General features: G+C 45.2%; 1 protein-coding gene across 5 annotated transcripts in view; it reads left to right on the top strand.

The window, feature by feature from the left end:
* The window catches only part of LOC310829902 (uncharacterized protein), a 122,868-nt gene that overhangs the window by 74,648 nt on the left and 24,471 nt on the right, over window positions 1-23,749 (top strand). For all 5 annotated transcript variants that reach the window (XM_083708916.1, XM_083708915.1, XM_083708919.1 and 2 more), the window contains 15 exons: window positions 320-391; window positions 6,685-6,828; window positions 9,834-9,905; window positions 10,503-10,646; window positions 13,277-13,348; window positions 13,488-13,631; window positions 14,342-14,413; window positions 15,266-15,370; window positions 16,115-16,180; window positions 17,252-17,365; window positions 18,680-18,739; window positions 19,840-19,944; window positions 21,132-21,194; window positions 22,108-22,212; window positions 23,297-23,368. In XM_083708916.1, coding sequence (XP_083565042.1) covers window positions 320-391; window positions 6,685-6,828; window positions 9,834-9,905; window positions 10,503-10,646; window positions 13,277-13,348; window positions 13,488-13,631; window positions 14,342-14,413; window positions 15,266-15,370; window positions 16,115-16,180; window positions 17,252-17,365; window positions 18,680-18,739; window positions 19,840-19,944; window positions 21,132-21,194; window positions 22,108-22,212; window positions 23,297-23,368 — 1,410 coding nt within the window. The remainder of the gene's footprint in view (window positions 1-319; window positions 392-6,684; window positions 6,829-9,833; window positions 9,906-10,502; window positions 10,647-13,276; window positions 13,349-13,487; window positions 13,632-14,341; window positions 14,414-15,265; window positions 15,371-16,114; window positions 16,181-17,251; window positions 17,366-18,679; window positions 18,740-19,839; window positions 19,945-21,131; window positions 21,195-22,107; window positions 22,213-23,296; window positions 23,369-23,749) is intronic.

Genomic DNA, 23,749 nt, shown 5'->3' with positions numbered 1-23,749 from the left:
CCATTCTAGAATTGAGTTCCCCATTCTATATACTGGGGAACTGGAGCAGAGAGATACTTGCTCACAATGAATTCGGACAGGGTCACAATTCTGAGGTGGGAAAAGGGCAGGTTCATAGGCCAGGTGATATGTTCCTCATAAGCAGGAAACCATTGCAGACTGAGGGAGAAATTGACTGCTCTGAATATTATTGGCCTTCAGTCTCTGTCTGCTCCAGGAGCAGTCAGGATCCTGACTCTTAGCAACCCAACCTCTTCTTGCTTTTTAATGGTCCTGTTCTTCTGTCACTGTTTTGTCCTGTTTCATCTTTTCCTTCCAGACGAAGGGATTGTAAACGTCAAGGACTGCCTGATAACTCTGTCCAAGAGGCAACGCTTCAAGGACTCTTTGGGTGAGTGTCTTAACGACAAGGGCATAGATATAGGAGAGGGTGTGAGGTTGGTGCTAGCGATGGGCAAGCCTCAGTTTGGAACTGTGCTCAACAAGCTGAGCTGTTCCTGACCGCCACCAAGAAAATTAGCTTGGTTTTTATTCTGAGTCCAGTTCAGAAAGCATTAGGAGGATAACAGTGTCACAGTCCCTTCCCTTTTCTACTGTGAGACCTCTATACCCTTTTATGTTGCTTCTGCTATGGCAGCAATGACTGTTTCTGCTGCCAATAATAATAATAATAATAATTTTTATTTATACCCCGCCCTCCCCAGCCAAATATAAAAACAATTGATTAGAAAACAGCTTGAAAACAAAATTAAAATACAACATTAAAACATTAAAATGCAGCCTCATTTCAGTGGAACTCAATCAAAAACTTTTTGGGGGATAAAAATGTTGGTTTCTGCTTCCTTCACTGAGCAGCGAAGTGCTTGTCACAAGACAATGTTTACATTCCACAGTCAAGTGCTGTTGGGTTTTCTCACGGGAACGGAGACTGGATGTGACGTACACTGGTTTCCTGTTTTTCACTGTTCTTTGCAGTTCAGTGGTGTGATTCTCTCCGTGCTTTAGAGGAGAGAGGATGCCTTTCTCTGCTCCGGCAGAGGGAAAATGTTTTTCTGTAAATTACCAGCTTTGAAGTGTAAATAAAGTAATATAGAGCATGTTGGCACGTACTTTTCATCATTCCGCTGTGCACTGGACACTGCTTATCTCCAACATTTGGTTATGGGCCCAGAAAAACGCAGTGTTTTGAGAATGGACTCCAGAAGTCGGGCTCCTGGCAAAGGAACAAAGGAGCAAAGAATTGGAGTGCCGGCAAAGGATCGGAATGCAGAGGGCCGGATCGGACGATATCTCTGCGCGTCAAGATGATTTGATGAGGTATGTGCTACAGCTCCGGGCAGCCTGCCAGCTTCTAATTAATGGCTTTATGGCTGGACTTTGAACTTTATAGCCGGTTTTGCCGTGGCACAGGCAAAAGGCTAGAAGGATAAATTTTTCCTATGCTGGGGGAAATCGAAAGTAAAGCAGCTGCAGCAGTGTCGCAGCATGAATTTAAGACAGCAGAGAGAACTTTCACTTTTGAACTTGCCTTTGGAATGCGGTTTGAAGCAGCTGCAGATAAGCAAAGCAGTTAAGCAGAAAGGCACAGGTTCACAAAGCAGAGGCTGTTTTTGAATTTGCTTTTGGAATGAAGCAGCTGTACACAGACACAGCTAGTATAAAGCAGCCTGATTTAAAGCAGCAGAGATGACGCAGAAGGCTAATGCCAAAGTCATGATGGCTAGCTGCAGAAGGCTGGCTGAGGCAAGTGGGGAATTTGATGCCAATCAGCCAAATGCTCAACTCACAGTAGCCTGTGATACTGCCATGATTCAGAATGAAGCAGACCGCCAGGGTGATAGCTGCATGGGCAAGGGGGAGACTTCACAGACGTCATCCCATAGTGCAGTGGAACCACCAGATGGCGCCAAAGCTTTGAAGGCAGTGAAATGCTACACGTGTGGACGTCTAGGCCATATGAAGAGGGAATGCAGATATCCCAGGGCCAAGACAGAGCAGCGCAGCGAAAGCTCATCGCGTGGAAAAGGCCGAGGCAAAGGCAAAGGTCCGGTGTCCAGGACAACGCAGCACAAGGCAATGGTCTCACGCTTCATTCCAAAGGTTGCAGAGGTCCAGAAGACATCTAGATCTTTCTTCGTTGTTGATTCAGCGGCGACCCACCACATGTGCAACGATAAGCGACTGTTCGTGACTTTTACACCGCAGGAAGGTGCGATTCACCAGGCGGATGACCACACAATTCCCAGTAAAGGCTACGGAACTGTTGTTCTTCACAGTTTGGACTTATCGATACAGGATGTGCTTTATGTGCCAGATGCCAAGCATAATCTGCTCAGCGTTGGACAGCTGAATGAGCGGAAAATTGACGTTTCCTTTAAGAACAAAAGGTGCATCATCACAAAGAAAAATGATTATGTATTGCATGCTGAATATGTTGATCGTTTGTATGTTTTGTATTTTGATGATGTTGTGCAGGATGACACTTGTTGCATTGCAGGTTCTAACAAAAGTTTGCATGCAGAATGTATTCATGATTTTCATCGAAAATTTGGTCATTTGCATTTTGAGGCAGTATCTAAAATGCCTGCCTTGGTTGAAGGTATGACTATTAAACCCTGCAGGTACCACATGAAGTGCAAGGCATGCGCAGCAAACAAGGTAAAAATGGCTGCGAAAGGTAAGGTGTCTAGTAGGCAAGCTACAGAACCATACCAGGTTGTTCATGCTGATTTGGTTGGACCACTAGCGCCCTCTTTGGGTGGAAACAGGTACTTCATGGTTCTCATTGATGCATTTTCCAGGTATATTTATGTGTACAATCTCAAGCAGAAATCAGAGGCTTTTCCAAGGTTCAAGGAATTCTGTGCTTGGTTGGAAAATGTGCATGGTAAGAAGGTAAAGACTCTTTTCAGTGATCGCGGGGGAGAATTCACTTCTCAGCAGTTTGAAGCTTTTCTGACTGAGAAAGGAATTCAACACGATTTGTCTAGTCCTCGCTCGCCATGGCAGAATGGACTTGCGGAACGAGCAAATCAGACATTGCTTCAAGGGTTAAAAACCTTGCTGCATGATGCAAATCTTCCAGAGAGTTATTGGGCCGAATCTCTCTCGTGTTTTGTTTACAGTTATAATCGCAGGTTATCTTCAGCGATTGGTTGTACCCCCTATGAGAAGATGTTTGGCAAGAAGCCATACATCAAACACATGAAAATTTTTGGTTCTGACATGTGGGTTCACTCACCACAAAACTCCAAGTTAGACAAGCGTGGATTGCATGGTATCTTTCTAGGTTATCAGAAAGGGTCTTACAGAATAATGATGACTGACTCTAAGGAAATTAAGCTCACAAGAAGTGTTGAGTACAATGCCAAGTGGGGGGAGAATGTGGGAATTTTCCAATGTTATCCTGATGACAGTGATGAAACTGAGGATAGTCAAAAGCAACCGCAACAACCCACACCCACTGATGAAGGTTCTGATTCTGAGTCTGAAACTGAATCGGGTGATTCAGAGGATTTCAAGAGTGCGAAAGCCTCTATGCGACCCTCTGAAAGCTCTGATCAAGAATTGGAGGAACCATTGTTCACAGTAGGTCACTTTTCTCCTAAGAAGGAAGAGGAGAGTATTGAAGACTTAAGGCTAATTCGTAGGTCACAGAGAGCAACAAAAGGCAGACCTCCAAAGAGATTTGCTGATGAGTTTGCTAAGATAGCAGTAACAGCTGTTAAAAGCTCCAAGAAGGTGTTTGAACCTTCAAGTTTCCAAGAAATCCAGGATTTGGATTCAAAGGAAGCTGAGCCATGGTTAAATGCCATGAAGGCTGAGCTTGATTCCTTGGAAAGGAACAAAACATGGGACCTTGTTCCAGTAGTTCCAGGAATGAAACTGCTTGGAAGCAAATGGGTCTTCAAAGCGAAGACTGATCAAAATGGCAAGATAGTCAGACACAAAGCCAGATTGGTAGCCAGAGGTTTTGCACAGGTACCAGGTGAAGACTATCACGAGACCTACTCACCCACCGTGAGGTATGAGAGCATTAGGCTTATGCTCAAGCTAGCTGCAGAGGAGAATCTACACATTAGTCACCATGATGTGAATACAGCTTTTCTGTACGGATCTCTAGATGAATCACTTTATATGCTTCCACCTGATGGCGTACAGGTAAAACAGGGATTTGTTTGTGCTCTGAAGAAGTCCCTTTATGGTCTCAAACAAAGTGCACGGTGTTGGCACACAAAACTCACTGAAGTATTGTTTTCTCTAGGTTTTAAGCAAGGGAAAGCTGATCCATGTGTATTTGTCAAAGAGGAGGGGCAAAAGAAACTGTATTGTTTGTTTTATGTTGATGATCTTTTATTCTTTTGGAAGGATGTCACAATGTACAATAATGCCCTAGCTCAATTGAAAGAGCACTTTGACATGAAAGATCTTGGTGAGGTAAACAACTACCTATCTCTGGAAATAGAGAGAGATCAAGATGGTAACATTCTAGTACACCAGTCACGTAAAATTGCTGATGTGTTAAGCAAACTAAACCTGATGGATGCTAACCCTGTAGACACACCGATGACAACAGGTTATCAGGTAGATGACACTGGAGAAGCATTTTCTGATACTACACTGTACAGAAGTGTGCTAGGCAAGCTAAACTTCATTGCCAGATGTTCAAGACCTGACATTGCTGTTAGCTGTAATTTGCTAAGCAGACAAGTCAACAATCCTACTGTTAAGGATTGGAAAGCTCTGAAACGCATAGCGCGGTATTTGAAAGGCACTATGCATTACAGACTGAGATTTAACAATCAGAAGTCTGGTGGTCTTGAGATATTTGCAGATGCAAGTTTTGGAAGTGACACTACAGACAGGAAAAGTACGTCTGGAGTTTGCTATAAGTACAATCAGGGTCTATTTGATTGGTCATGCAAGAAGCAAACAACAGTTAGCTTAAGTACTTGTGAAGCTGAACTGAATGCACTGTCTTATTCACTTAAGGATTGTGAATGGTTGTTACAATTGTGCAAAGACATGAAAATTCCTGTCAAATGTCCAATCCAGGTTTACCAGGACAACAAAGCATGTTTGGCTTTGCTGAATTCTGAAGGTTGTAAGCAAAGCACAAAGCACTTGCAATTGAAGTTGCAACATGCTAGGGAACGTATTCAGAAGGGACTCGTAACTGTGTCCTATATGCCAGGTAATGAAATTCCTGCTGATGTATTGTCCAAGATTGTATCAAGGGATCAACACTGTACCTATGTGCAGAAGTTGGGTTTGTACTGATATTGTACGAACACGCTGCCCAGTGATGTTCACAGAAAGGGGGAGGATGTTGGTTTCTGCTTCCTTCACTGAGCAGCGAAGTGCTTGTCACAAGACAATGTTTACATTCCACAGTCAAGTGCTGTTGGGTTTTCTCACGGGAACGGAGACTGGATGTGACGTACACTGGTTTCCTGTTTTTCACTGTTCTTTGCAGTTCAGTGGTGTGATTCTCTCCGTGCTTTAGAGGAGAGAGGATGCCTTTCTCTGCTCCGGCAGAGGGAAAATGTTTTTCTGTAAATTACCAGCTTTGAAGTGTAAATAAAGTAATATAGAGCATGTTGGCACGTACTTTTCATCATTCCGCTGTGCACTGGACACTGCTTATCTCCAACAAAAAACACCAAGTCTAACTATCCGGACTGGCCCTACATGAGTCAGAAAAAAGCCAGGGAAGTCCCCAAATAGGAGTTCCAACACAGAAGGAGAAAGGGGAAAAGAAAGCAGGGGAAATCAGATTGATTCCGATGCAGCTGTAAACATATTGCTCAGGAACTTTAGTTTCTAGGATGTCAAATATATTGAGAAAACTACATTTCTAAGAGTCCTTGACTCTGGGGGTGCTGCTGTAGCAGCATTCCAAGTTGAAATATAAACTTTGTTGTGATTTCAGCAATAGGCTCAAATTGTGGAAATGGCATCTTGCTGTATGGAAAATGTGGCAATATATGGTTGTTGACTATCACTTGCATGTATGAAAGGGTAAACCTGAGCCAGAAATGATCTCAAGGTACCATGGGAGGAACTCAACAGGCTCCTAGCATCTTTGCTGCTTCTTTTTCTCTCTCTTTCTGCCTTCCTGGAAGAAGCCAGTAGCTTCATGGCTCCCAGCTCAACAAAACTACACATGGGTAAACTCCCTAACTAGGAAATTTACACAGCCCGAATATCTTTGCTCACAGAGAAAATGCATAGTCCCTTTGTAATTAAACCAAGATTTTTTTTTTCCTTTTTCTTTTTAAACCAATTGGAAACTTTTTTTCTTCTTCTTTGCTGCCTGTAGGATAGAGACATGCATAGGCTTATTTCTGTGACTACTGAAACTCTTATAAGTACAATCTTCACCTGCTTGCAAAACAAGGTGTTTGATTTATTCTAGCCGAAGTATTTTCATGTGGAACACTTGCTTCAGATGGGTGTGGGCAGATATAAGATGTAAACAAGCCTTAACAGTGCCTGGTGCAACCAGTCATTGTGCGAACTGCTAGGGTTAGGGTTAGGGTTAGGGTTAGGTCATGTTAGAATCTCTCCCAAAACTCTCTCCAACAGAAAACAGATTTTCATCACGAGACTAGTATCCCTGTGAAATACTTGTTTCAGTCCCTATGAACACAGTAATTCCATATTTGTTCTTTCTTCTGGCAGCGCTTCAGTCTGCTGTTGTGAACTTCAGCAAGATCAGAGGTGAGAAAGTTGATGTCAGAGACTTGGAGTCCATTATGGAAGGTCTGGGTATTAACTTGAGCAACACTGAGTTCCAGAATGCCTTAAAAGCCATCCCTGTAGATGGTAAGTACTAAAGTTGTCTTCGTTCCCGGTCCCCGTAAGGCAAAGCCTTGGTGGTAGTAGGAAATCAAGCTTAGATATGAAAATGATGTACCATTGATATTTAAAGGTAAAGGGACCCCTGACCCAGCGGCGTAGCGTGGGTTGTCAGCACCCGGGGCAAGGCAAGTAATTTGCACCCCCTAACCCGGGGCAAGGTAAGTAATTTGCGCCTCCTAACCCCTAACCTGCCGCCGCTGCCAGCTTCTTCTTGCTGCTGCCTGGGCTGGTCTGGTGTGGTTCTCTCCCGCACTCAGCGCTGTGCTGGGCGGCCGCTGCACTGTCCCTCCCCCAGATAGTCCCTCGCTCTCTCTCCGCACCGCACGCCTGGCACGCACCCCCTCCACAGTGGGCCGCGACCCGGCGGCTCGGATCGGATTCGCACAGCCAGCACTGCAGTGAGAGTGAGTGAGCCAGGTAGGGGCAGAGAGCTGCGAGTGCGAGCGCGCCCTCCCAGATGTTGCGCCCGGTGCGGCCGGCCCCCCCTGCACCCCCCACGCTACGCCACTGCCCTGACCATTAGGTCCAGTTGTGACCGACTCTGGGATTGCGGTGCTCATCTCACTTTATTGGCCGAGGGAGCTGGCGTACAGCTTCTGGGTCATGTGGCCAGCATGACTAAGCCACTTCTGGCAAACCAGAGCAGCGCACGGAAACGCCATTTACCTTCCCGCTGGAGTGGTACCTATTTATGTACTTGCTCTTTGACGTGCTTTCAAACTGCTAGGTTGGCAGGAGCAGGGACTGAGCAACGGGAGCTCACCCCCGTCGCGGGGATTTGAACTGCTGACCTTCTGATCGGCAAGCCCTAGGCTCTGTGGTTTAACCCACAGTGCCACCCGCGTCCCACACCGTTGATATTTAACACTCACTAAATTAGCAAATATGTATAGAACTGTTTCAAATATTTGTTGGAAATATAAGAAGAGGGCACATTCTACCATATGTGGTGGACATGCAAAATAACAAAAGCATTCTGGGAAATGATATATAATGAGTTGGGGGGGAAAGTTTAAAATAACCTTTGTGGGGGGAAACAGAAGCTTTTCTACTATGAATTGTAGGTTCAGAAATACCAAAGGAGCAGAAAACCGCGACAATGGCAGCACGGTTACTTTTGGCCCAAAGATGGAATTAAGATAAAGCCCCAACTAGAGAAGAATGGTTGATAAAGATGATGCGGAAGCAAATTGTGTTATCTTTGACAAGAGTTAACTATCTGCCATGTGCATTCCTTTGGTTGGGAAGCCCCCTCTGTTAAGTTGTGGGCGAACATGTCAGACGACACAGCGATTCTTTAAACAGCTCTTCTTTATTCAGATGCCAGAACAGAACTAGGCTGAGGAGCTCAGTCAGAATGCTTATATAGAGCTCCAGAACAATGCAACTGTTGCCATTTTCTAAAACTATCCAATCACTGAACGTCACTTTTCGATCCTTCATTTGCATACAAAACTATCCAATCACTGAACGTCACTTTTCGATCCTTCATTTGCATAACTATCTACAGTATCCCCCTGCTGGCCCAGGGTGAGAACTTCAGTACATAACACCCTCGACATGCAATGTTACAGGAGAGTGGTGGATCCTGGGTGCTGTGGAATCTGGTTTCTAATTGGAGGAATTTTAATCCTCATCCTCAAGGGAAACGGTCAGCTTTTGAATCCTCTGGGAAAGTTTTTGAATCCCCTTCCTCTAGTTCAGTGATTCCCAACCTTGGGCCTCCGGCTGTTTTCAAACTACAATTCCCATCATCCCTGACCACTGGTCTTGCTAGCTGAGGATTATAGGAGTTGTAGTCCAAAAGCAGCTGGAGGCCCAAGGTTGGGAAATGCTGCTCTAGTTAGCCTGCAAAATGCACTTCCTCGGTCTCGGCCCACCTTGAAGTAAAGAGGATATCTGATATAGAGCCTCACTAGCTTACATGCACTGAGCTCTCTTGCCTCAGAAAAACCAGGATGTGAAACACAGAGTGAGACACCCCTCCCTATAAAATCATGTGGACTCTATTCCCGAGGGGTCACAAACACAGCACCCATGGGTTCCACTGTGCCTCCTCTGGCACCCATGAAATGTCTCAGCAAATATTGCCACAAAATTCCACAATGTGTGAGAGACTCTTTGCTGTTCCTGCTCAGTTCCTGTTTGCAATAGCTTGCTGACATCTGAACAAACACCCCTTAAATGTGCTCAGAGAATAGGTGCAAGGAACCAATCCTTGTGAGTGAGCATGGCAGCAGGTGATATAGGTGCCTTTTTTCTATTGGTTGGAGGTGGACATTGTTTTGTGGGCATTTCTCTCTTTTTGCTTTCTTAGCTGTGGTGGCCATTTTGTGACAGCCATTTTGAGTAACATCACTGCAGCCATTTTGAGTAATATCACTGCTGCGGCAGCCATTTTGTGGCTGGCACCCACGGTACATTCTTGTAATTCCAAATATGCCTATGGGCCCAAATAAGTAGGTAAAGGTAAAGGGACCCCTGACCATTAGGTCCAGTCATGGCCGACTCTGGGGTTGCAGCGCTCATCTCGCTTTATTGGCCTAGGGAGCCGGCAGGAGAAGTAAGCAAAACCCTGCCTTAAAAAGCATTACATGACTGGCTCTTAGCAGATCTCAGGGAGCCATTATTTTCTTATCAACCTGCAGTCGCATTGTGACTCTGCTCAGTATAGCCAGGAACTTCTTTTATTCAGGACAAATGGGTCAGTGATTGTGAGTGTGCATGGCAGGAGAGGGTTTGCTTCCTATTGGGCTGAGTAGCTTGACTCTCTTGAGTCATCTAGAAATACATCTCATCTATAGGGTCCCCATCTCCTTCATATGGTGAGCTTTACTTTCATTCATTGATTTAACTTTTAAGGGTAGAAGGAAATGGTTTGACCATTCTGCCTTGTGGAGTGGCAGGAGTTAGACTGAATAGCCTCTTCGGTTCCTCTTTTCAACCTTTATGAAATGTTGGTTTTGCAGAATTCGGAAGGGTGACTTTCAAGGACTTCCTGACCAGCGTGGTGAACAATGAGCGTTTCTCTGAATCTGTAGGTTAGTGGGGTCTTCTATGCAGCTTGCAAATGATTAGTTAGAGGGGTCTGAAGATGCATAGTCAAGGTCAGACAAAATGCAAGGTCCACAGTTGCAAATGAAGATCAGAGTGTGTGGTCAATAGAAGGAAGATGCTCTGCTCTGCAAAATGCAACAGTCCAGCTGAGGCATAAACGGTAAAGGGACCCCTGACAGTTAAGTCCAGTCGCAAACGACTCAGGGGTTGCGGCGCTCATCTCACTTTACAGGCCGTGGGAGCCGGCATTTATCCGCTCTCCAGACAGTTTTTCCGGGTCATGTGGCTAGCCCCTTCTGGCGCAATGGAACACTGAAACCAGAGCAGCGCCGGAGCAGTACCTATTAATCTACTTGCACTTTGACGTGCTTTCAAACTGCTAGGTTGGCAGGAGCTGGGACAGAGCAACAGGAGCTCACCCCATTGCAGGGATTGGAACCCCTAACCTTTTGATCGGCAAGCCCAAGGCTCAGTGGTTTAGACCACAGCGCCACCCGCATCCCATCAGCTGAGGCATAGGTGCCCATAGAACAACCATTTCACCTGTCTCTTAACTTGGCGACCCGATTTCCTCTTTGCAGCTGTACATAACCTCTACATGCTCATTAGCAAAATGGATGGTGATAAAGTCGAGGTTTCTCAGCTGAAAGACATACTGGCTCCCATGGGCATCCTGTTAACCAAGGACGACGCTAAGGAGGTGCTGAAGAGCATGTCAGTCAAAAGTAAGAAAACCTTGAGACCAATTTCAAGTGGGCAGAGGTGGCACGCGATTGTAGCCCTGCCTAGGTTGTGCCCACCTGGGATTTGCAGGTCTTAGGCGGCTACAGTGTTTGAGTGCTCTCCCCATGAAGAAACCCTTTTCTAAAGCTAGCACAGCACTGTCACAGCTCAGCTAAAACTGTTTTTAATGATTTACTAGCCCTCTCAGTCCAAATATGGATTATCTCCTATTCCTACCCAGCACTGTCAGGGCCACACGCAATATAGAGTTTGATGGCCTAGAGTGGCTCAGGAGGCTCCACCCACATTCCTTCCCTACCTACTGGGTCCGGAGTAGTTTTTCTTATCTAGCTTTCTGGCAATCCATAATAATATAATTCTTATTTATATGTCTTCGTCTGACTGGGTTTCCCCAGCCACTCTGGGTGGCTTCCAATAGTCCTCTTCCTGTCCTGTTTTAATACTGCTATAGAATGTGGGGGGGTGCCCCCCACTAAACCCTAGATATTAATAAATGGTAGGATTTTGATTATTTGGCATATTGCAAGCAAGTGGGAAAATACAGGCTAAGCTTCCTTTCCGTGCCAGGGCTTCACTTGGGATAGAGACATTATTAACCTGACAAAAGGTGTAGATAGCCCATCTAAGAGGAAACTTGGGCCTGGGCAGACAGAAGTTTGTCATGGTAACTGTGTGAAGTGATAGGAAAGGAGTCTTTTAGTAAGGTGTGCTGGGAAGAAGAAGGAAGAGAACAAAGAGAGATCCATCTTGGGCAGGCTGGCTGAAGTCTGGCTGGGAGAGATGCCTTTGACTCCTGTGCTAGCCCACTCTGAGATGACCAACTGTGCTGCAAGATCTGGACTTCCAGCATGCAGTCTGAAGGTGTAAATAGGTGAATAAACCATATTTCTTAAAAACTACAGCAGCATCTGCTGTGTCTTCAGTTCTCCAAAGGAACACAAACCCTGGGTGAGCACCTGGAACCACCTAGAATTTTGCTACCATTCTGCAGAGAATGAGGGTGGCACCCATCTTCTGTAACAATACCATTTCCTTGCTCACTGTCTCGCCTTTTATTCCACCCTGCTCTCCATTCTGCACTGAAGGATTGCTCTGGTGGAGAAAAGTCTTCTCTGCAAGGGCAAGGAACAACTGGTCAGACTTGTGAGGGGTGACTACCAAAGTGCTGCTGACGCTGCCAATAATAATAATAATAATAATAATAATAATAATAATAATAATTAATAATAATAATTTATTATTTGTACCCCGCCCATCTGGCTGGGTTTCCCCAGCCACTCTGGGCGGCTTCCAAAAAAGATGAAAAATACACATATTAAAAACTTCCCTGAACAGGGCTGCCTTCAGATGTCTTCTGAAAGTCAGGTAGTTGTTTATCGCTTTGACATCTGATGGGAGGGTGTTCCACAGGGCGGGCGCCACTACCGAGAAGGCCCTCTGCCTAGTTCCCTGTAACTTGGCCTCTTGCAGTGAGGGAACCGCCAGAAGGCCCTTGGAGCTGGACCTCAGTGTCTGGGCAGAACGATGGGGGAGGAGATGCTCCTTCAGATATACTGGACCGAGGCCATTTAGGGCTTTAAAGGTCAGCACCAACACTTTGAATTGTGCTCAGAAACGTACTGGGAGCCAATGTAGGTCTTTCAAGACCGGTGTTATATGGTCTCGGTGGCCGCTCCCAGTCACCAGTCTAGCTGCCGCGTTCTGGATTAGTTGTAGTTTCCGGGTCACCTTCAAAGGTAGCCCCACGAAGAGCGCATTGCAGTAGTCCAAGCAGGAGATAACACTGTTTTGATGACCACCCCCAGGTCATCAGCAGTGTGTTTCCAATGGGGTTCGTCCGCAGAGGCCTGCTTTTCAGGCAACGGTGCCAGCTGTGGGACCTTGAACTCTCCTTCCTCAGAGTGGGAAGACATGATGCTCAAAAGCAAGTTAATGTTGCCAGCTGCGGCTGCCATTCAGATCGTTCTTTGGCCTCTGAAAACCAAGGAGCCCTCTAGGATGGCATTGCTCAAACCTGGGGTCTCTGTCGGGCCTTGATTGTTTAGGAAGGGTCCTTCAGACAGAAGTGGTTTCCCCCTCCAAGCTTGGTCACGTAACCGTGAAGGTTCCTTCTGGTACAGTGAAAGGGACACATCCAGCTCCACCCATTTTCTTCAGATAGCTAAGGATCACTGCATAGTTCAGACATGGGCAAACTCGGCCCTCTAGATGTTTTGGGACTACAACTCCCATCATCCCTAGCTAACAGGACCAGTGGTCAGGGATGATGGGAATTGTAGTCCCAAAACATCTGGACGGCCAGGTTTGCCCATACCTGGCATAGTTTCACCTGTTGCCCATCTGTGCCAGGTAATCTCAGGGGAGGCTCCTGCTCAGTCTAATGCAGGTGTGAGGAACCTTTACCTCCCCACACACCCAGATGGTGCTAAACTACAATTCCCATCATCCTTCTGGTATCAGAAATGTAGGCAACACTACCATAATATCCAAAGCTTGTTTGAGGTCCTTGGACTCATGGCCACAGACTGCAGAGACATCCCTGCCCCGTTCAGTTATTGTTTTGCAACTAGTTCATTCTCATTTCTCTCTCCTCCTCTGCTTTGTCCTGTAGGGGATGGTATGGTGAAACTGAAAGAATTTATGAACGAATTGCCCAATACCCGGCGATTCTCCACAGCTGTAGGTAAGAGCAAAGCTTGCCACTGGCACCACATGTGAGTGAAGTTCATTGGACATCCAGAGACTGAAAGAAGACTGTTCAATGCTTCGTGGAGACTCCTGCCTGTGGATGGTTCATTGTGTTGACTCTTGTCTGTGTTTAGAGATGGAAGGAGCTATGAAAACTATGAATAGCATCAAACAAGGCTGGGTGGACACTGGAGAGTTGGATTCTATCATGCGCAGTATGGGCCTCAATTTACTTCCCGATGAAATCGAACAGGCATTGAAAAACGTTACCCCAAACGGTAAGGCTTTTAAAAGCCAATGGCTTCAATCAAAACTGACTAGCCTGTTAAAATTGCAAACCAAATCATAATCGAAGAGAAACCCAGTAAATCTGTCATTTTTTCCCTTAAGCACTTCAAGCTTTAATCAGCTAACCATTAGATAAATGAGCAAAAGCTTTGGTTGATTAATAGTACAGTGGTACCTCGGGTTACCTACGCTTCAGGTTACACATGCTTCAGGTTGCAGACTCCACTAACCCAGAAATAGTACCTTGGGTTAAGAACTTTGCTTCAGGATGAGAACAGAAATCGTGCTCCGGTGGCGCAGCAGCAGCAGCAGGAGGCCCCATTAGCTAAAGTGGTGCTTCAGGTTAAGAACAGTTTCAGGTTAAGTACGGACCTCCGGAACAAATTAAGTACTTAACCCGAGGTACCACTGTAGAAGACAGTTTAATTGGAGAGTGAAATCAAGGGCACCCGTGTATATTTTCAAGGTTATTTTTATTTCTGAAGTATTACTGTAAAATGGAAAGAAAGCAAAAATACTAATGTTGACTTTTCCTTCTAACCATCATTTAATCAACAGAAAGGTGGATGATTAACCAGCCAACATAATGACTGATGGGAGTTGTAGTCCAAAACATCTGGAGGGCACTGGGTAGGGAAGGCTGAACCAAAATACTATTTCGTTGGGGTGACATCCCTACACTTCTTTTACTAATTTGCAGATCATGGGAAAGTGAGTGTGGAACGTGTCTTGTCTGCGTTGACGAAGACTCGACGCTTTTCCCAAGCGGAAAGTAAGTGCAAATAGATCAGTGGCTTACAATACTTTGTGTGGATATAGCTCTGGGAACATCCCTCGCCCCTATCCTAAAACCTGCTTTCCATTCATCAGCAGAAGCTTTTTCAGCTCTGTATTCTGGAAACTTTCTTGTGGGTTCAGAGCAAGCGGGAGCCACAGTGCACCTCTTGAGAAAGACAGCAAGGATTCTTCCCTATGATTATGCTTTATTTAGAGCTGGGGTGGGAGCAGTGGCATAGCGTGGATTGCCAGTGCCCTGGGCCACATCAAAGGGGTCATCCGTGTCACCCAGGAGATCACAGCCACAGAGAGAAGACTCGTTCCGTTGTCTGGAGAGGTCACTTCCTGCTCTGCAGGATAAGCCATTTTCAACGGAGTCCAGCTGTATTGAGGCAGCACCAGGTGTTGAAATTTTGTCTTGCCAAGGCTTCAGTGCTGGGCTATTGTCCATGTCTCTAAGGAGAAGAGATGTGGAAGGAGAGCTTGAACCAAGTAGGAGCTTGGCAGAAGACGTGGTAGGTAGAGTATTCCCAAGCCACAGTGGTAATAATGCAAAGAGCAAGTTTGAATGCTATATGGGGGAATGATAATTCTATCATCAGGGGCCTAGACTTGAGGCACTATTGAGGATTTCAGCCCCCTCTCCCTTTGGAAGTTGGGGACTGTTTTTCCCTTCAGTGCAAAGAGCTAAGGGGAAATCCTACATCGCCATATGTAAAAATAAAATAAAATCCTGTTTTTGTGTTTGTTTCTTTTAAACCTAACACCGCGAGGCCAGTTTTAAATAGGCAGTTGCTCAAGAGCTGATTTCTCCTGGTCTTATGTTCAATTTATCCTCCTATCTAAGGTAACAAGGTCCCCATCGAAAACCTGGATTCCATTCTTGAAAGCATGGGGATTGTTTTAACCAAAGAGGGGATGCAGGAGGTCCTCAAGCAAGTTAAAGTTGATGGTGAGAATTGATGGATTCCGTATTTGAGATTTTAAATCATGTGGGCAAAAAGGGCAGGGAAGAGAGGCAGCTGGAGAATGGCAAGGTGGTAGGTTCATGAACCCTAAACAGTTTCTGGAAACTTATTGCGCCCCACCTTTCTATTACAGTAGTAAAAGACACTGAGCCCTGGGACATCCTTTGCTACGTCCCAGATCTCATTGCAGTGGGGTTCTCCCAGTGCCTTATACCAGGGGTGGGCATGCTTCAGGCTTGTGGAATTTACTAGAACTGTGAGGATAAACAACAAGAGCCAGATGTAAAATGCTGGTTCAGGAAAGCAGACATAGGCTATGTTACACACGATACCTTTAAAACACATTACTTCCGTCAAAGAATCCTGGGCACTGTAGGTCATTAAAGGTTTCTGGGAATTGTGACTCCATGAGGGGGAAACTGCAGCGCCCACCATTCCTTTAATTGTGTTTTCCCCATACACTTTAAAGGTATAGTATGTATGCAGCCGTAAGCTAAGAATTAAGGAGGCTCAGCCCAGTCTGTACCAGAATCAAGCTTTTGCCCAAAATCCCACTCTACCTACAAAGTGTCCTCTTAATACTTCATCTCTGTCACTGTGTGTCTCCATCCATTATTCCTTGCTTTTGGTTTGGTTTTGTCTCTGGTTTTAGAAGCTGGGGTGTAAGAATTGTGCTTGTCTAAAAGGTGCCACACATGTAACTCTGCGCTTTTCTGACTCCCTCACAGAGGATGGGAAAGTGAACCTCAATGAATTTATGAATAGCCTTAGTGAAATGCAGCAGACTCTTGAAGGTGAGTGAGGTCCCTGATGCCAGGAAGACTCTGCTATGTGTGCCTACCAAACATGAACTTGGATTTCCCTAATCTATCCATTATGGTTGGTACTAAAATAAATGGTAGAAATTTCAGCTTATTTTGAGCCGAGGCTTAGCCCCTGAACCGATTTTCAGTTGTTAAGCTTTCAAAATGTGGTTTTGATAGCATGGGGTGTAGTCTGTACTGTTTGAATGAAGGGGAGGCAAGCAAACCAACCAACCCCATCTCTTTTCTCACAACCATCACCAAATGAATGTATCTTTTTTCCTCTGACTGTCTCCTCTGAACAACCCTTTAGCTAGCTCAGCCTGTTCCCTATACTAGGTAAAGCATAGCACTTAAGCACATTGTGAAAAGCATGGACTAAGACCAACTTTTTCCAAAACAAACAGGTTGAAAATAGGTTATTTGATCCCCCTCCCTTGATGTGATTCCTCCCCCCTTGTTCCTGATGTCAGTCTTCACTCACTCCTTCTTCCCTGGAGGAGAGGCGCCATTTTGTGTTTTGCCTCAGGTGCCAAAATGTCTTGGGTTGGCCCTGGAGGGAGGGCATATTCTCGCATGGCAATTGGCCACAACAGCTAAACGAAACCTTCAGGTTCAGAGGTAATAAGTATGCCACTGAAGACTAGTTGCTAGGTCTACAGTGGAGCAGGGCTATTGCCTTTGTGCCCCATGGATGGACTTCTCAGAAGACTTGGAGGTTTTTAAGCAGAGGCTGGATGTCATGAATGCTTTAGCTGAGATTCCTGCATCACAGGCGGTTGGACTAGATGCTGGATTTGACAGGCCTTTGGTCTGGCTTGTAATAATGGCCCTATGGCCGTAAAGGTCTACTTGTGAACTTCCCAGAGGTGCTGTCTGACCATTGTGGAAAACAGAATGCTGAACTAGGTAGAACTTTGATCTGACCCTGCAGGCTTATATTACGCTGTGAGGTTAACTTCTTGGGTTTTGCAGAAGCTTGACCTTTTTTTGGCAAGGCCTTTTTGATTTCCCACCAACTTCTGAACATCTGGCCTTTGGTTCATTGTTTCCCCTGACTAGGTAACCAAGGGGATATGGTTGCTATGGAAGAGGTAGATTCCTTTTTGTCCAACTTAGGGATCCACTTAACCAAAGAGCAACTCCAAGAAGCCTTGAAGTATGTGAATGTGAATGGTGAGTGATCTCAGGTAGGGTGGAGTTTTTTGTTTTTTGTTTTGCCCACGTTCTACTCAGACACTGAATCTTACTCCTCAAAAAGTCCCTCAGCTCTTGGGAGGTCACCCTCAGCAAACCAGTCCCAGAGGCTGCAAGAAACATCACAACCCACTAGTACACTGTTATTCCGCCTGGCTTTCAATTTGAACTTAGCCTGATCTTTTATTCCCCTTCTTTCCCTCCCACTCCCCTTTTTATGAAGATTACCCGCTCTGGGATCCCACAGCTAATTCTCCCCTGGTCTCCTCGCTGGTCCAAATAGGACTAATTTAGCCAGCTAGCCCTGGTGATCATCTAATGTTTATTGGATGGATTTTCCCCCTAAATTGATTTTTGAATTCTGAATTTATTGTTATTCATGTTTTATACTGTATTTTATGCTGTTTTTTGTTGCATCAATTAAGTGTTTTAAATTTGTTACAGATAGGTAGCCGTGTTGGTCTGCCATAGTCAAAACAAAAAAAATTCCTTCCAGTAGCACCTTAAAGACCAACTAAGTTAGTTCTTGGTATGAGCTTTCGTGTGCATGCACACTTCTTCAGATATGAAGAAGTCTCTCAGGCCCTTTTGGGTCAACACTGGGTGGCCAATCATAGAAGGGACCCCAACGGTCATTTAAGGTCTTTAAGGTGCTGATGGAAGGAATTTTTTTTGTTTTTAAATTTGTTGTTAGCCACCCTGAGCCTGGTTTTCTGAACCAGGAAGGGCGGGGTATAAATAAAAAAATATTATTATTGTTATTATTACATGTGCCTCTAACACAGAGTGTGACGGCTTCAACTGTGGGCCGATTTCTGTGGAGGTGGAGGCCTCGCACAGACTTCTGTACAGAACTTACTTCTCAGTGAAAGGTCAAGCAGGAGTGTTCTGGTTGGAATCTGGCATTCTGACATCACCGGCAAGTTTCCCAGTGACTCTTTCATCATAGGTGAGGGTTCACAGATGAGGAGAATGTCTTCAGGTAGAGGCTGCCTATGTGAGCAGTCAAGAGCCACTGTCTTAAAGATCCAGGTCTGTCACTGAGTTTGTCCTCTATGTCTCTCATGGAAATTAGCAAATTCCTGCCTCTCAGACTGGGGCATGTAATACCTGGGATCCACATCAGTAGCATAGGCCATTGAATCATCACTGTGTTGGACCAGGGTCATAATCATGACGGATACTGAAATATAGCAATTTTTATTTGCGTATGAGAATTTCAACACATACATTTCTGTTTGGCCACTTTCTGCATTGCAGATTGTCTTATCTATCAGTATTTTGTCCTTGCAGGAAATGGGAAGGTGAACATGAGCGAATTGATGGCGAGTGTAGTCAAGAACCAAGCTGAGGGTAAGTGGGTTGCATTAGTTGGATTAGAAATTTGTTAAATTAAGCTGGAAGCATTTGAAGAGAGCCCTTGTTTTCTGACAGGGCTTAAAGCCCCAGGCAGGCTTTAGATGATGAGGAACAGACCAGTGTCGAAGCAGATGGGATAAATGGCCCATGGACAAAACACACCTGCGCACAGGACTGGTTTCATTCTGTGATTCTACAGGGGTGCAGAATGTGGTAAGAGAGGCTTCCCAAAGGGATGCTTGTAAAAAGTGGAGTCTCTCAGGCGCTTTTAGGTCAACACTGGGTGGCCAATCATAGACGGGACCCCAAGGGTCATCTAGTCCAACCCCCCCTGCAATGCAGGAATCTCAGCTAAAGCATCCATGACAGATGGCCACCCAACCTCTGCTTAAAAAAACCTCCAAGGAAGGAGACTCCACAACCTCCCAAGGGAGACCATTCTGCTGCTGAACAGCTCTTACCATTAGAACATATTTCATGATGTTTAGTTGCAGTCTCCTTTCTTGTAACTTGAATCCATTGCTTTGATTCCTACTCTCCAGAGCAGGAGAAAACAAGCTTGTTCCCTCTTCCATGTGATGGCCCTTGAGATATTTGAAGATAGCTATCAGATGCGGATATTTCAGAAAGCAGCTGAATAAGATTTCTAGGGGGTCATAGAGAGGGACATCAGTGTTCTGCATGGCTCCTTGTACCCCCATGTTCTGTAAAACCAGAAGATATTATGCAAATCAGCAAAGAGTGCACAATAAATAGAATCATAGAATTGGAAGTGACCGTGAGGGTCATCTGGAACAATCATCCACAATGCAGGAATGTCAACATGCGGTCCCCCATCCAACTTTGAAACCATCCTAGACCCTGCTTAGCTTTGCAAAACATGCTAGCAGTTTTAATTCTGCACCATGCCGCACAAGAAAAAATGCATACATTTTGGGCACTTCACGCAGCTCATGGAATTCTATTCCTCGTGATACAGATTTCTAATTTTCTGAATTTGTGTTTATTGTGTGGGCAGCGTTTGAAGCTTTGTTAACCAAGCAGGGAATTCCAAGGCCCTGTAAATGTTTCCACGTTTATCATTTTTCTTTTAGAGGATCGAGTTCCTGTCGATAACCTGAACGCTATTCTGGCCACCATGAGCATTCAGCTAACAGACGATGAGCTCCAAGAAGCTCTGAAATCTACAACTGTGGATGGTGGGTCTTTAACGCGCTTGCTCTCCCACCCCTCTTGGAAGTAAAACAGATTAAGAGTATCCAAAACAAAAAAAATTCCTTCCAGTAGCACCTTAAAGACCAACTAAGTCAGTTCTTGGTATGAGCTTTCGTGACTTAGTTGGTCTTTAAGGTGCTACTGGAAGGAATTTTTTTTGTTTTGACTATGGCAGACCAACACGGCTACCTATCTGTAACTAAGAGTATCCAGTTCAGGAAGAAAATGCACATTCCCCTTTCAGCTACTTTGGGTGATCTCACAAACTCTGCCCACATAACACTCAATACAGCTGTTTAAGACGAATAAGTAACATTTCTCCCCCTGTTTAAAAGCAATACAGTGGTACCTCGGGTTACAGACGCTTCAGATTACAGACTCCGCTAACCCAGAAATAGTACCTCAGGTTAAGAACTTTGCTTTAGGATGAGAACAGAAATTGCGCAGCAGCACAGTAGCAGCGGGAGCTCCCATTAGCTAAAGTGGTGCTTCAGGTTAAGAACAGTTTCAGGTTAAGAACATACCTCCGGTACGAATTAAGAACGTAACCAGAGGTACCACTGTAATGAAAAGCAGCCCTAGGGAGGTTTTGAGTTTCAGAGGGGTTAGGGCTTCTTAGCATTCCCCACTCTGACCTACTTCCTCCTCAAACTTCCCCCAGCTACTTTTCACCCGATGAAGGAAAATATACAGATACCTGCATCTTCCCCCCCCCCACCCCAGATTGAACTGTAACACATAAGGAGGCAATATTAAATGGGGAATGGTGGAAGGCGGAAGGGTTAAGCATGTCCCATTGGTCCTCAGCCCAAGTCTGCTGCCTCTGTGATAAAGCATGCTGGGGGGGGGGGGAATGCAGGCAATGGAGCATCATGGGTCATTTGTGCTTGAGAAATATCCCATCCCAGATCTTGAAATTTCTGTTATATCTTATGATACACGTATATCAAGAATATGCATGTGTCAAGTATGCCTTACCTCTCCACCACTCGGTAGGCAATCTCTCACTTCTCTGTCTCCTCCCTGCTGCATCTCTGTCTTGCCTGCCCAGATGCAGACTGTGCAGTTTATTTGCATTCCGTTCAGCTCCTAGCAACGCCCTTTGCAAAATAATTGTACTTCTGCTTCCCCGTCCAGTTGAGCCGTCCTCTTCCCCCATCTTGTCTTCCAGATGATGGCAAAGTTAACCTGAATGAGTTCATGGAGGGGGTGAAGAATGTGCAGCTGAAAGCAGGTGCAGAAGATGAGTCTCTGGGGCTTTTTAATGATGGTGGGCTGGAGGATAATGAACATTTTTCTGTACAGCTCTGAGCACCTAAGGCACAAGATTAACAATTTTGTAATAGAACGTAAGAATTGCCTCCCTGGCTTAGCCTCGCAAGTGAGGCTGTGTGCACACCTTATATTAAAGCACATGCTAGCTCATCATAGGGGATGCGGGTGGCAGTGTGGGTTAAACCACAGAGCCTAGGACTTGCCGATCAGATGGTTGGTGGTTCGAATCCCCGCGACGGGGTGACCTCCAATTGCTTGGTCCCTGCTCCTGCCAACCTAGCAGTTCGAAAGCATGCCAGTGCAAGTAGATAAATAGGTACCACTCCGGCAGGAAGGTAAACGGTGTTTCTGTGTGCTGCTCTGGCTCGCCAGAAGCGGCTTAGTCATGCTGGCTATATGACCCGGAAGCTGTACGCCGGCTCCCTCAGCCAATAAAGCGAGATGAGCACCACAACCCCAGAGTCGGCCATGACTGGACCTAATGGTCAGGGGTCCCGTTTCCTTTATCTCATCAAAGAATCCTAGGAACTGAAGAGTGCTGGGAATTGTAGCTCTGCGAGGGAAGGGGTAAACTACAGCTCCCAGAATTTGGGTGGAATGGAGCAGATGTGCTTTAAAAGTACTTTAAATGATTGCTGTTCACAAAAGTCCACCAAATACCAGCTCAACCCCCCCATTGCCCCCATGTTAGTCTTTTGTGTCCAAAAAAAAATAGTTGATGTTCTTGTCTAGTCACCCAGGTCAATTCTTATTCACCGGAGGGGCACCTGGTTAAGTTATTTTTTACAAGCCTGTTCTAGTGCAGTAGTATAGCCTGCGAAGTACAGAACATGGATCATTGCATCAGACTAATTCCTGCTAATTGAACCAAGGGATCGCGGCTGAGAGTGATACCTTGAGTCCCACCTCAGAGCAGAAAAGCAGCCTCCTTTCCGAAGAACAAGGGAAGAAAGATTTAACAGGCAGCAGTACTGGTGGTAAGCTGTATGTGAGGAGGTTTACAGTGCATTTAGGGCCTACATTTTGGAGAAATGTCCATCAGCAAAGATGCGTGTATCAGGAAGGAAACAGACATTTATGCAGCCATTCTGACCTTGCATTTAATGCACTCCCCCCCCAAAAAAAATCATCCCCTGTGCCTAGAGAGCTAAGAATTGTTTGGGAGCGAAACAGGCACATAACGGGCTTTGTTTCTCTGTTGGTTTAATGGTTCTAAACCACACTTTCAAAGAAAATATAACTTGGTGGTGTATCAAACTATCGTGACTCGGAAGCAATTTTTCCTGTCACTTAAAACTTTCCATGAGATAGGGTGATGGCCGCCAACCTGGGCTGGCTTTGAAAAAGCATTTGGCATATTCATGGAGGATAAGACTATAGATTTTTATAAAGATTCTATAAGGAAAGCAGCAAGCAGCAAGAAATATCAAGTAAAAGTATCGGAGAGGAGATCAGTGTAAATGAAAACACGAGACTTATGGTTTTGTTACATGTGATTTTTTTGATTTTTTTTTTTGGAGTTGTCTGCTTATTTTGGAGTTGTTTGCTGTAAAGGATGTATATTATGTGAATAAAAAAAATAAAGGATTTGAGTAAATAAATAAATAAATAAATAAATAAATAAATAAATACCTATAGATGGCAACTAGTCAAAACAGTTACGTTCTACCTCCAGTTGCCGGAAATCACAAGTGAGCAGATTGTTGCTGCGGCACGCATTTCCTTGCTTGTGGACAAGATGGGCCTTCAAACTGACTCAGTAGCACTCCTCGTTCTTATTTCACTCCCAACTAGTGCTATTTTTCTGGGTGGGGAAAGGAGCCGGAACTCACCATGAACAATGGCGCCCACCTGAGAGGTGCCAGAATTGAGTTCTGGCAAGTTCCGGCTTAAAAAGAAGAAGGGGGGGAAAGCGCTGCTCCCACACCATGTAAATCGTCCTCTCCAGAAACCTGAGGTAAAATGTTTTGGCTAAGAACGTGAACCGAAGAATGTACTGCCATAAGAGTGAGGCAACTCTCTTGACCTTAAGCCCTATGTGGGCGGCCATGTTGTTTGCAGCTGATGACAGCCTGAGCTCGAAGGAAGTCGTGGAGGGCGTCCGTCTGACGCAGCCATCTCCCACGCATGAAGGTGAGTTGAACTGAGGAGGAAGGTTTGAAATGGACGTTTTAAATATATCAGTGTCTCCTTATTTCTCTTCAGAAATGGGCAGGCAATTTCTCCCCACTGTAGGACACTCTGCCTACTGCTTGCTCATCTGTCTCTTTTCCTGTTCCTCTGCACCATCCCAGAAGGATATATTTTTTTTTTTTTTTTTTTTTTTTTTTTTGCATTTCAAACCATTCCTATGATGGCTTAAGCGTAGTGAAAGAGTAACAATCAAAATACGGTACACTAAAGCATTTTTTAATTTTTTTAAAAAATGCCCAGAGTTTTCCTCTGTACACAGGGGATCTGCAACAGAACAGGGGTTACCAGCCGGCTTGCTAATATATTTCTGTGACTGACGTA

This window comes from Podarcis gaigeae, assembly GCF_964106915.1.
Source record: "Podarcis gaigeae genome assembly, chromosome: 13".
Taxonomy (NCBI): Eukaryota; Metazoa; Chordata; class Lepidosauria; order Squamata; family Lacertidae; genus Podarcis; species Podarcis gaigeae.
Note: the sequence above shows the minus strand (reverse complement) of the source record. Positions and strands in the feature narration are given on the sequence as shown.